The 12,317-nt window shown below is 38.1% G+C and overlaps 1 protein-coding gene across 3 annotated transcripts in view; it reads left to right on the top strand.

The window, feature by feature from the left end:
- AGBL3 (AGBL carboxypeptidase 3) overlaps positions 1-12,317 on the top strand; it is a 32,765-nt gene that overhangs the window by 14,976 nt on the left and 5,472 nt on the right. For all 3 annotated transcript variants that reach the window (XM_083400516.1, XM_083400515.1, XM_083400517.1), the window contains 11 exons: positions 854-1,019; positions 1,451-1,577; positions 2,590-2,690; positions 2,826-2,905; positions 3,077-3,125; positions 4,884-4,982; positions 6,137-6,205; positions 7,072-7,185; positions 8,559-8,684; positions 10,336-10,429; positions 11,959-12,030. In XM_083400516.1, coding sequence (XP_083256642.1) covers positions 854-1,019; positions 1,451-1,577; positions 2,590-2,690; positions 2,826-2,905; positions 3,077-3,125; positions 4,884-4,982; positions 6,137-6,205; positions 7,072-7,185; positions 8,559-8,684; positions 10,336-10,429; positions 11,959-12,030 — 1,097 coding nt within the window. The remainder of the gene's footprint in view (positions 1-853; positions 1,020-1,450; positions 1,578-2,589; positions 2,691-2,825; positions 2,906-3,076; positions 3,126-4,883; positions 4,983-6,136; positions 6,206-7,071; positions 7,186-8,558; positions 8,685-10,335; positions 10,430-11,958; positions 12,031-12,317) is intronic.

Raw genomic sequence — 12,317 nt, 5'->3', positions numbered from 1 at the left:
TTTACTGATAATTTTTATTTCATGTAACCTTCTTTGAGGTTTTATTATGATAAAGCAAAACAAACATTTTATTAAATGTAAAATGAAATAAAAATAAATCATCTTAGTCTTTGGGGGTTTGGTCCTTCCAGTTTAAACCATGCCTTTTTTAGAGGTGTTTTTCTTTCCTTTCTGTATGTGTTTGTTTGTTTGTTCTTTCAATCATACACTCTCTTTTTCTCTGTCTTTCAACAATGGTTGGAACTTGAGAGGGGCTGAGGAATTGGCTGTATAATTCTAACTTATTCATATGCTCCTTCCTTCCTTCCTTCCTGGTGATGGGTTTAACACATTGTTTCCATGGAAGACTCCTGCAAAGCCACTGGAAGGGAATATTCACAGTGAAGTAACCAGTGTTCCATTCTAATGAACATAGACTGGAAAGACCAACCTCTGGAGAAGGAAGGGAATTCCCCTATACCAATAAAGGGGACTATTTTCCTCAACAAAGCTCTTTAATCTTCTGTTAATTGTGCTTTTCACATAATGACAGCAACTTATGTGATCGCTCTGTTTTTTAAACATTTGTCACGTGTCGGCTGCAATGGAAAAAGCATTTTCATATTGTGCATTTAGTATCTGTCATTGGAAAGGCAGTGATGGCCTAATAGGTGCAACTCAGCTCTTATTGGACTCAAGGGGAAAGCTCCACTGACACTAATGCAGCTAACCAATGCCCTAGTGCAGGTTGTTGTTCCAGTAGAAAAACAATCCGTCAAGCAATGATCATCTTTTCCTACAATTGCTATCATAACTCAAAAAATCAATTGCAGAAACCAAAGCTGCTCTTATTTAACTTTCTACCTTGTTACAGAATGATGGGAGAGCGCAAGGTTCTCCTATATTGTGACCTTCATGGTCATAGCAGAAAAGAGAATGTCTTCATGTATGGCTGTGAAAAACGAGATCATCAAGAAGAAGGGGCAGGCTTAAATCAGCGCGTTTTCCCTCTCATTATGAGCAAACGTTGTCCCGATAAAGTAAGCTGACATTTAACATTAATATGTAAGAAATCATTTCTTTCAGTACATTAAAAAATTGCTAAATCACTTGACAGTTTCAATGATCTAAACATTGTAAGAAGTTTGTGCTTTAAAAATAAGGGATTATATTGCGATAGTTGTTAAACATACTAGGAGTTTCCTTAGTGAGTCCCTTTAGGAGCATGCACCATGACATGAAGTTATTATATCATTCACTTCCTTCTGCCCCTGCCCTCTACCCCACATCTGTAACAGCCTATAATGCACAGTGGGTAAGGGCACATGAATGACTTGACAACATGACACCACCAGTAAACCAAACTATGTGTTGAGGAAGACTGTGGCACAGGGAGGCCATTTCTGGGCACAGCTGTATAGTTTTGGCCTTGTTGCAAAAGTGCAGTAGTAATTCCACTTCTCTCTTTAAGTTCTCGTTCCAAGATTGCAATTTCAAGATACAAAAAGCTAGAGAAGGGACAGGTCGAATAGTGATGTGGAAGATGGGCATCAGCAACAGCTATACCTTAGAAGTTACTTTCTGTGGGTCTAAACTGGGTAAGGCAAATATAGTTTTTCTCTAGAATCCATATTTAAAGCATTCAAAGATGTCTCATGTCTTGTAGCTGCAGATTCTTTAAGAGATAATGTGAGCTTATTGTGTTTGACAGATAAATACTACATAGGAAGACATGTTGAAACGTTAATGTTATAGGTGTATATTAAAATTGCATTTGGCCCAAGAAATAGTGGTTGTGGGTACCAAGTGTAACAATTACAGGGAGTAAATGACTACAGAAGGGTGGGATTTTGGCTAATGAGTTTAAAACTGAGTTTGTGCTTACCTGAAAGTCAGTTAAGCTGTATTTACAGTAACAGTGATTCTGTCTTTGGGTATTGTAGTTCTTTGAAGTTGGGTAGGTAGGAATCTCTAACACAGAATTCTCACACTTTCACAACTTTGAAGTTGTGGTTGTTGAACTGATATCAAATATTTATCTACCTTATACTGTAGATGTGTCCTTGGTGAAGGAATCAGACTAAGACTATTTAACAAGAAATAGCAATCTTTTATATAGTTTTGTGTGGAAATTATTGGTGTTAATTTGCATCCTACTGTCAACCTTAGATGGCAGATAAACACTTTGGGAGATGGTAGAAAATAATGAGGAAAAGTGTGAATGTGAGGCAGACTAATCTGCAATGGAGCTAAGGCAGAAGTGTACTTGTTTGGTTTATCTGTATATTGGGCTATTTTAAAAAAGGAAGCTGAAGGTTATAATTGGAAAACAAAGGGTATAATTGGAAAGGCAAAGGAATGGAGGTTCTCAAAAGGAGCTATGGGAAGAAGTTTTGGAATATGGAATGTGAAAAGCCATTTGATGATCTTTTGAAAGTAAAAGATTTAAAATAAATATAAAATGTTTTGCTAACAAAAAAGGGTTATTGGGTTGGTAGCAGTCCAAATTAAAATGTGGAATTCCATCAGTGGAATTAAAATAATTGCTGATATTGAATAGGACAATTATTTCTTCACTGGTGACTGGTCCCCCCCCCCCCCCTTTTCCAGGCAGTAGACATGGTACCCACTTTAGTACCAAGGATCTAGAATCCATAGGACACCATTTCTGTGGCTCACTGTTGGACTTCTGTAATAAAAAGAAGAGTAAGGTAATGCAAATAAACATTATTTCTTGCAGCAATATCTGCAGCAGTTATGTACTTAAAGGAATACAGTCAAAGTATTATTATTTGGAAGTAGTGAGGCAGTAAATTTTATTGTTAACAGTGTGTGTTTTTCCTTAGTATAACGAGTGCCTGAATGAACTGGAGGAAATGCTGAAAAAGGGTGATCTATCTGCCTCTGTCAATGACAGAGATTCCAGGTAAAAGGACCTCTTCTAACAACTGTTTTATTTCCAGCTTGTTATTGAGGAAATCAGTGCCATGCTTTCCAGGTGTGTTTGCAGAGCAGATACTTGATTTGTTGTGCAGACAAATTCTAGAAATCCATACTCTTGTAAATGGAAATAAACATAATTATTTTTCTTTTACAGTTCTGACAGTTCAGACTCCAATGAGGTTACCGTTAAACTAGAAGCCCAGGTACGATATACATTATCATCAAAAATTCAGCTTTAGTAAGATTTTACTTGAAATTAATTTCCTTGACATGTAATATAATGATATACAGAACAATATACTGATGTTTAGTTGCAATGTGTCAAAATAATATACACACACCATTTTTTTTATTCATAAGAAATATACTGGAAAACAAAAAGAAACAACTAGCAGTGCTTGATTTATAATGTAGAACACAACTACTTTATAATATCAACTTGAATGGCAGATTTAGAATTCTTCATACTATCGGAAACATGCTTCTCAATATTAACTGACATATCAACTATTCTTCTGTAAATTGTATCTTCAGACAAAGAAATTTTCACAATCAAGGCTCAGGCAGGCTTAATTGATTTTTCCTGCTGTTGTATGTGGTTTTGTCAGTTGAGCAAGCCATTCTGTCACTTGGTAAGATATACCAGTAATTTGCATCTTATCTGAGACTTTTACTCATTTTTTGAAATATGTTCACTGGTATTTCTGCTGTTCCAAAAGCCTTTCAAAATATTGAACCTTCTTGTTCGCCAGATTTCCTTGTTTTGACAGCAGACGTCTTGTCATGTTGTTTAGGGCCATGTTGGAATTGGAAAGCTTCTCACCACAGATCAAACACATAGGCTGAGGGACGTTTTCATCTCCAGCCCATGTGAAACTGAGACTCAGATAGATATCCACATATTGCTGACAAACGTGGATCACTAGGATTGTTTTCAGTATCATTTGATGCACTTATGCTCATTTTGAAAAAATGGATATCCATATTCTGCAAAATAAAAAAAATATTTTGATACTGTACTACACTACACTGAAATGTTTAACTATTTCTTGGATTGTCCTTGAAACTTTCCACCACACTTGCCATCCTTTCCTGCCTGGTTGAAGAAGACTCCTGCCAGAAGTCTTCTTCAACCAGACACAGCAGACCACAATATTGTTATTGTGAGTAGCAAGTGGTGGCACCTAGTTTTGCTCTACTTGTCTCCCTGCACAGCAAGATCAGTTCTGTCTTCTGAGAGGCCCAGCTCCCATCATCACTGAGGGAGGTGGGATGAGGCAAGAAGCAGCTGGCTGGGCACAGGCCTTGCCTCCCTCTCCCAAGACTTATAGCATGCACTTCTTGTTAGTTGGGGACATATGAAAGGTGCAGAATAGGTGGGGCTGGACAAGACATACACACAAACTGTGAGTGATAAATCAGAAATCAAACATGGAGAACATATGCTCAAAGAGGGAAAGATTTCATGCTAAAAAGTTGTTTCATTTAGGGGGAAACTAAGCATTTCAAGAAATATTACTTTGGTGCTACTGACAAAAATAGAAACCCCAAAATAATAGTTTTCATCTCTATCAATAACATCTGATACAATTTACCCCATCCCTTGGCTGACATTGTTACACGGTGTTTCCACCCCAGTCCAGTCACTGGGGTGCATTGGGCTGCAGCCATTGATGTGGAGGAGAGTGAGGAGATGCACATTATATTTTCAGGAAATCCGGATGAATTGTGTTAGATTTTATTGAGGAGGATTTGGGATGTGAAATGGGGACATGACTGCCATTTAGTTGTTCACCATCTAATTGACACAACATCTAGTTGTTCCCTTAAATCCTTTTGAGTTACTAAGATATAAGAATAAAATTTAAAGGTTAAATAAAGGAAAAATAATAATGTACATAACTGTAATCCTATTAAACCCAGATATACATTTTAATTTGTTTGTTTGTTTTGCTTGTTAGGCAAAACCAAGAAAGAAGTATCTGAAAACCAAGAAAGAAAGGAGTGCCTTTCTGGTGTCATCAGGAAGAAGGTTTTCTAAACAACCCCATGAATCAATTGTAAAGCAGTATTATTATTATTATTATTATTATTATTATTATTATCACTAGGTATTAATGAGATTAAGTAGGGTTGCCATATTTTGAAGAGCAAAGAAGAGGGGACACACACACACGCCTCCTTGATTTATTTGTTATTTCCCATGCCAGTGGCCAGTGGCCCTTATGCACAGCCAGTGGCCCTTATGCTTTGTGACCCCCAACACTCCCCCTGCCCACCTACAAGGGGCCACAGGCTATTGTTATTGTGCATCACAACCCAAGCAAAGCAGTCAGAGGTTCCTCAAACTCTTCTCCTCAACCCATATACCCAACACCCTCCTCCTGGGTCTCACCCAGGCATCTCTCAGAGGAGGAGAGCCAGCAGGGAGAGAATTGGCAGCACATGGCACCTCGTGCACCTCCTTCACTGCTGCTGCTATCTCTCTCTCTCCCTCTCTCTCTTCCTATCCTCACAAACCCAGTTCCCACCTCAGCACTGCCCACCAATGGCCGGGGTGTGAGGGAGGGAGGAGGCCTGGCTGGCCAAGTCTTCTTTCCAACCCTGAACAACCCTGTTGGAAAAGGCCAGGAATGCCATGCATTAGATGGATCATGTCCATCTAAACAAAACAAAAAAAAACCTCGGCCATTTTGCTTAATTTTAAGAATCCTCCCAGACAGACATTTTAAGCCTGAAAAATAGGACATATCTCGGAAAATCCAGACGCATAGCAACCTTAAGTATTTCTATATAATGTATAACACTGACAGAAAATCAGAAGAATAAGCACTGTGCGATTTATTGTTTAAGAATATATTGTTGGCCTGGCAAATGCACCAAGGTCATGAAGATAAACCAGGATTTTGTCACCTCAGAATTGTTACTTGACCTTCAGGATTCTATCCATCATAAGACCAGGAACAGACTTTATTCTTCACTTCTTAGATCCATCGCAATAAAGTTATATACTGAACTAGGAAGATCCAGTACTTATTAGAGCAGACTGGTGCAGTTCAGAAAAGGTGTCTTCAGTACTTTCTTTTGTGGAAATAGAAGGAAAGTGCATCTTGAAAATTCCTGAAATATTATGAGAGTATTTTGTTTACTTTTGCATCCTTTTAAGTATAATGGTTTCTCTTATAAATACAGTAATACCTTTCTTCCTGTTTAGAGTGAAACCAAAAAATCAGAAGAATCTTCTCACAGAATTTCCAAGAGGCATGAACAAATTATAAAAAGTGTAAGGATTTCTATGTATTGTGAAAGATCTGTTGTCCTTTTGTGAACAGAATAGAATTATACAGTATACAGCACAATAGTTAACTGACAGCAAACATTAGTTAGTCAAATCTCCTGCTTATATGAATTCTCAGGTATACTCATATGAATACAGTGGTACCTCTGGTTACATACGCTTCAGGTTACATACGCTTCAGGTTACAGACTCCGCTAATCCAGAAATAGTGCTTCAGGTTAAGAACTTTGCTTCAGGATGAGAACAGAAATTGTGTTCCAGCGGCGCGGCAGCAGCAGGAAGCCCCATTAGCTAAAGTGGTGCTTCAGGTTAAGTACAGTTTCAGGTTAAGTACTTAACCCGAGGTACCACTGTATATTTGAAATGTTTGATATTTTTAGTAGCTGTTTATAATTGCTCTTTTCCTCAAGTATTCAGACAAGTGAAAGTTTATACTTGATAAGTATAAACTTCTTTTTTTCTTTTTTTAAAGGCTTTTTGCAGTACTGTTACAGTTACTACTAATAACTGTGAAATACAGGTATTCACCAAATCAGCAAGGGAGATACTAATGTGTATTAGTATCATTAAGGATGTAGTTGTACATCTCTTTCATGTTTCTGAGCTGGGCCCATTGAACAGCTTTTTTTGAAGAGATCGTCCCCTAAAGTTGTTGAGCTTTATCAGGGGCGGGAGGCAGGCTTCTGCTGGGGGAAGGTAGAACCTCAGTTAATTGAGTACTTTCAATGCTTTGCAATAATTTTTGTGCCCCCCCCCCAATGGCTATGCCCATGCCATGGTATTATTTTAGTTCTTCCCATGTAAGTGAAGTGACTGGTAAGTAAGTAGTACATGTTTCTCTTTCTCTACAGTCCCAGGTTTTTCAGAAACTGAAACCAATGGAGCTGCAAAATATGCGAAAGGAAAAATATGAAATTACCAAGCACACTGTAGAACCTTTGTCCAGAACACCCAATGCTAAAAAGGTTTGGCTGGCCCATTAATAGAATAATTTTCCAGATAATCAGAAAATGTGTATTGCTTTATGTTAATGACAACCAAAAGCAGAGTTTGACTTTGACATTAGGAAAAGCTAAAAGGATGCTGTGTCCTGTTGTTAAAGGGATATCTGACAATGTAACATACCGCTTAAAATAATATGTGTGCTTTGCAATTTATTTATTTATTTAATTCCTGAAATAGAACAGCATTGTGGAACCCACTCTAGTTAAAAGAATCAGAGTTCCTTTTACTTTGCACAACAGTGCTTGGACAGCAGACTGTAAGGTCACCTGCTGTTTCTTTTATCTCCTAGAAGTTGTTAACACCAAAGGTCCTTTACCTTTGTTTTAAGACTTTCAGTAAAAGTGATTAAAAAAGGCTTTGTAGCTTTATTCAGAACAATCAATGAAATACATTGAGTAATTATTTCTTTAACTTTTAGCAGGCAGATATTCTGTTTTACAGAAATGTATTTTAAAGTATGGTCCAGTTTAAAAGAAAGGGATATAATTATATCTCAGTTCCCTGAAGAGCCTTTAGTTTCAGCGCAACAGGCAGTTTGAGCATGCTTTTCTTCATTTGTGATTATCATAACATGTGCTGTGGCCCTTAGCTTCCCATATGCAGAAAGAGAAAGGATGATGTGTCTTTAAACAAGCAATTCTTATGAAATTATGCCCACAGATTCAGAGTGTTCTAATTTGGAAGAATCTGCTCATTCTAGGGGTTAGTGGCTCAAAATTAAGAGCCATGATAGACATTACATATAGGAAAAAATAAAGACAATACTCATAAATCCCAGACTGGAATCCACTAGTAATTCATTTCAAATTGGTTACACGGACCATCTGAAAGAAACCCAAAGCAAAATGGTGAGTGATTCAGATAAAACCAGAAAATATCAGGGATTGTGAAGGAAAAGAAACTAAGAGAACTTGCTCTGTCAACCCACTATGCATACCTATCAAGCCCTCTATGGATTAGCTTAATATGGTTTGAACATCTTTTCATTGAACAAAAATATTCCACAACAACCCAAATCTAGAACTTGCTACAGGGACAGAAGCTCCATAAAACAGCAAATGTTTAAGAACAAGTGAACAAAGCTGTTAATTTACTTCTGAGAGCCTTGGAAGGTCCTTTCCTGTGACCCCTGTTTCAGGGGGTGAGAGAACTTACGCAGAGTACCTGATTGTTGCAGTCCACACACAGCACAACATTAATATCAGCCAACATTAATATCTCATGCATCCAGATGACTGATGAGACTATTACGTGACTAGCACAAATAACACTGGTTTTTGTTATAAGCTTGCCTGCAGGAGTGTCCCCAGACAAAATGTTTTTGCCTTTCTAGGAATGCTCTGAGCATTTTTGGGAATGCGCTAAGGAGAAAAATGGGAAGCTGCCATTCAGAGGTTGGGTCGGCACCGAGACCTCCTTCCACTCCAGTCTGAAAGGAAGACGGAGGAGACATTTTGAGGTAAGCAGAAATGGTGTTGCATGGAATGACCCATTACTGACTGTGCAGTTGCAAATTGCGGCTAGCAAGTTGTCATGCAGAGTCCTTCTAATGCTTGCCTGCTCTCTCAACCTTATTTCCATATTTGCATTACAGCAATATTTGCTTTGCTCAGTTTATATTTTGAAGAGCTGTTCCCAGTTGTGTGCTTAATATTAGGAGCCTTGATGGATCATTAGCCTGATGCTGCAAAGCAACTCCTTGTATCTATAGAGCAGTGATCTAGAAAGGGCTGGAGCTATTTTATTAGGAAACCTCTACTTTAGGAAAGTGATGGCTAACCTGTGGCTCTCAGTATATTGTTGGACTCCACCTTCATTCATCCTAGTCAGTGTGGCCAGTAGTGAGGGATGATGGGAGTTGTAGTCCAGCAACATCTGGAGGCCAAAGGTTAGCAACCCTGGTTTAGTCAAAACAGATGCATGAGTAAATTTTGCTCTCGGACTATGATATTATTAATTAAGATTGTATAGTATAATATTACTATTTTACCATTTTAACTTGTTAATGGTGGCTGGCAAAAAATAAAAACAAATGCATTCAATCGGGTTTTCACATCATTATCTGACCACACATTCTATGTGGATATTGCTTAGAAACATTGACTGTATCAGGGAATGTCCGCTAAATGGGGAATGTCTTTCCTGCAAGCTCCAGCCATTCAGTAAGCCAGAGTTGACCACATTCCTGCCAGTGTCACAGTGTATACGCCTTAAAGGTGGATTATACAAATACTCTGAACTCTTTCCTCTCCCCCTTCTGTTTCTTAAAAGGGTGCTGCTTTCCTTTTTGATATTACAATTGCAATACTGCATGGGTTGTCAGCATGTTCACAACACAAGCAGGACAGCTAGCAGGTATCTGTGGCATTTGGACAGAGGCAGGAAGGCACACATTTCAGGTTAGGACATAGTCTCAGGTGTTTCCGCTTGCCTCCCTTTCCTATGCTGTGCTGCGGTTTGCATCCCAGACCAAAGCCAAACTACATCAGAGGCACTAAGGAGAGGTTACACTAGAATGGTACTATCCCATACTTCACTGCTATGATGTTTACGTGGCGTCCATTTTGAACATTTCCTCGTGTGCTTTGAAACTCCAGCTAACAGTTTGCCAAGCAAATGGTTAGCAATCAAATATTATACAGGTTTTTTTTAGCTGGAGTGATAGTTTCTAAAGAAGAGGAAAGCTTTCTTAGTAAGCAAAAAGGCAGGGTACATTTTTTTAAAAAAATTAATTACATCCAAGGGATGATAAAATAAGCCTTAAAGGCTGAAGAACTACTTTAGACATTGCATACACCAAAATCTCGCAAGCACACAGAGCCTAAACCTTTGGGGTATAAAGGCTAATTTGTTCATTTGGTGCAAGGATATGCTTGCATAACAAAACTTCCCCACCCACCCTATCTTGTGTGTCCTGCATCATCCTCAGTTCTGCTCCAGAGGATTGGGGAAACCTCAGCACAGGGGGAGGAGAGGGACGGAAGTGCCACAGAACAAGTTAATTAGCGCTGCATTGGATATAACTCAGTGCTTCTTTACAACAAACTAATTTCAGACTTTGGTGGGAAGTTTAATAATAACAATGCATTTGCTTCCTTTTACTCTTGCAGTCAAAAGCCTTAGCAGGGCTTCATAAACTCCTCAGGCAAACTAACTCAGTTGTAGAAGGTAAACTTCCTGAAATGTCGTTTGATTCCCAAACAGGTAAGAGATAACATGGGCGAAACGGTTCTATGAACATGTGAACCTTTTCATTTGAAAAATTAATATAGGTATTTACAAAGTTGTAAGAAAAGAATTAATTTGTTTTAGCCATAGTCATCATCAGTGCAGATACAGCGTCGTGCCGTTAAAGCAATCAATGAAAGGGAAAGAGGAATTCATGCACTGAGTATCTGTGAGGCCATGGCATGCTTCTAGAACACTGCATCTACACTGGACAATGGAATGGTGGCATGCAGATAGCAGCCTCTGCTTTTTGTTCCCTATCCAGTCCAATGTACAGAACAATTACAAAGGACGATTACAGCAAAAGAACTGGGATTTAATAGCAACTAATATTGCATTTCTCATATTTTTTATGGGAAGCTCTTCTCAAACTATATGAAAAGCATTTTCTCCCATTTGATAAAGTTTTCTAGAAAGTGGAGCATGCTTTATATTCCCTAAATATTTAGAATACTCTAACTGGATACTTACTAAACTTCCAATTCTATGCGTTAGCATGAAATTAGAAACTCAGAAAGCATTTGGGGGTAGGGGAAGTTGCCATGTTGCAGAAGATTTGCACATCCTTGGATTGTGCTGTTCCTTCACCTCCCCTCCTTCCCTTTACTTCCTCCAGCCTTCCAAATGGTCTGCTGGGAAATAAGCACATACTGCACATAGGTGTATGGGAGATACTGGATGCTCTGAATCAGTACATGCGTGATCTCAGAAACTCTAGGTTGCCATGCCCTAAGCTTTAAAGCTTGGTTTATCCTGTTATCTGATACATGTTTATATGTACGTATCACCTTCTCAATCTACTTGATGCATTTGATAGTAGACTGATATGAAAAGTCAGCCAACAAGAAAACAGAAGGTTCTCGGTCTTTCTCAGACAATCATTGGAGGAGGTTGTCTGTAGCATAGGATATTTCCAGATCACGCAGTACCACACCATTCACAGTTTCATTCGATATGGCAGCAAGACAAAGACTTATGCTCATATGATTTGATGAAACAATGTTTTTCTTAAATGTTTCTTGGTTGTTAAATTTTAGTGAATTTTACCAAACTGTATAATTCTTTATAACAACATATAATGCTCTGGGAAAGCAACTAATATTTTTCACGTGTTTCCATATTTCCTAATCCTTTTTTGGTAATCTATACAATTCCTAGGACTTGTATACAGTGCTGATACAGTACTGAATATGTAACAACATTTTCATTTGGCTGTTTGGTTCTTTGCCTCCCACCATTCCCCAGAGAATAGATTTCCTAGACATTCTTTGGAATGCCTTGTTTTTGTACTTTGCCCGTAAATAGGCATGCATGCATCTAAGGACATCTAAAGACATGTATCCAATTAAGTTGACTCTAGTCCACAAAAGCTCTTTCGGTAATATTTTGTTTAGCCTTTTAAGTTGTCACAAAACTCTTTCTCCCTTTTCTATAAGAGTTAAATGTGTATTCTTTCTGAGATTTCATTTTATGATCAATTCATGACACTTGTGGCCATCTTTCAGATTCTATGGCAGATGAACGAAATAAATACACAGTTCAGTACGTCAGTCATTACTTTCCTGAACAAGGATTAAGTAAGTTACTCATATCTTTAATTCATATAATCTTGTGTCTAGACACAGGTTATACTGTATGTGCAATTATAGGCAATACAATGAAAGCCATGTATTGCGTAAAATAGAGATTTTACAGCCTGATCCTATGCATGTTCACTCACAGTTTCCACTAAGTTCAATAAGGCTTGCTTTCAGGGTAGAGTGCATTGGAAGACAGTTTTAGAGCATAGAGAATGAGCTAATGGAGATGTACACCAGAAGCATAAATTCATGCAAGCAAGAATAAACTCAAAATTTTTTTATTT

This window comes from Podarcis tiliguerta (genome assembly GCF_965153285.1).
Source record: "Podarcis tiliguerta genome assembly, chromosome: 10".
Taxonomy (NCBI): domain Eukaryota; kingdom Metazoa; phylum Chordata; class Lepidosauria; order Squamata; family Lacertidae; genus Podarcis; species Podarcis tiliguerta.
This window is presented reverse-complemented; position numbering and strand designations above follow the sequence as displayed.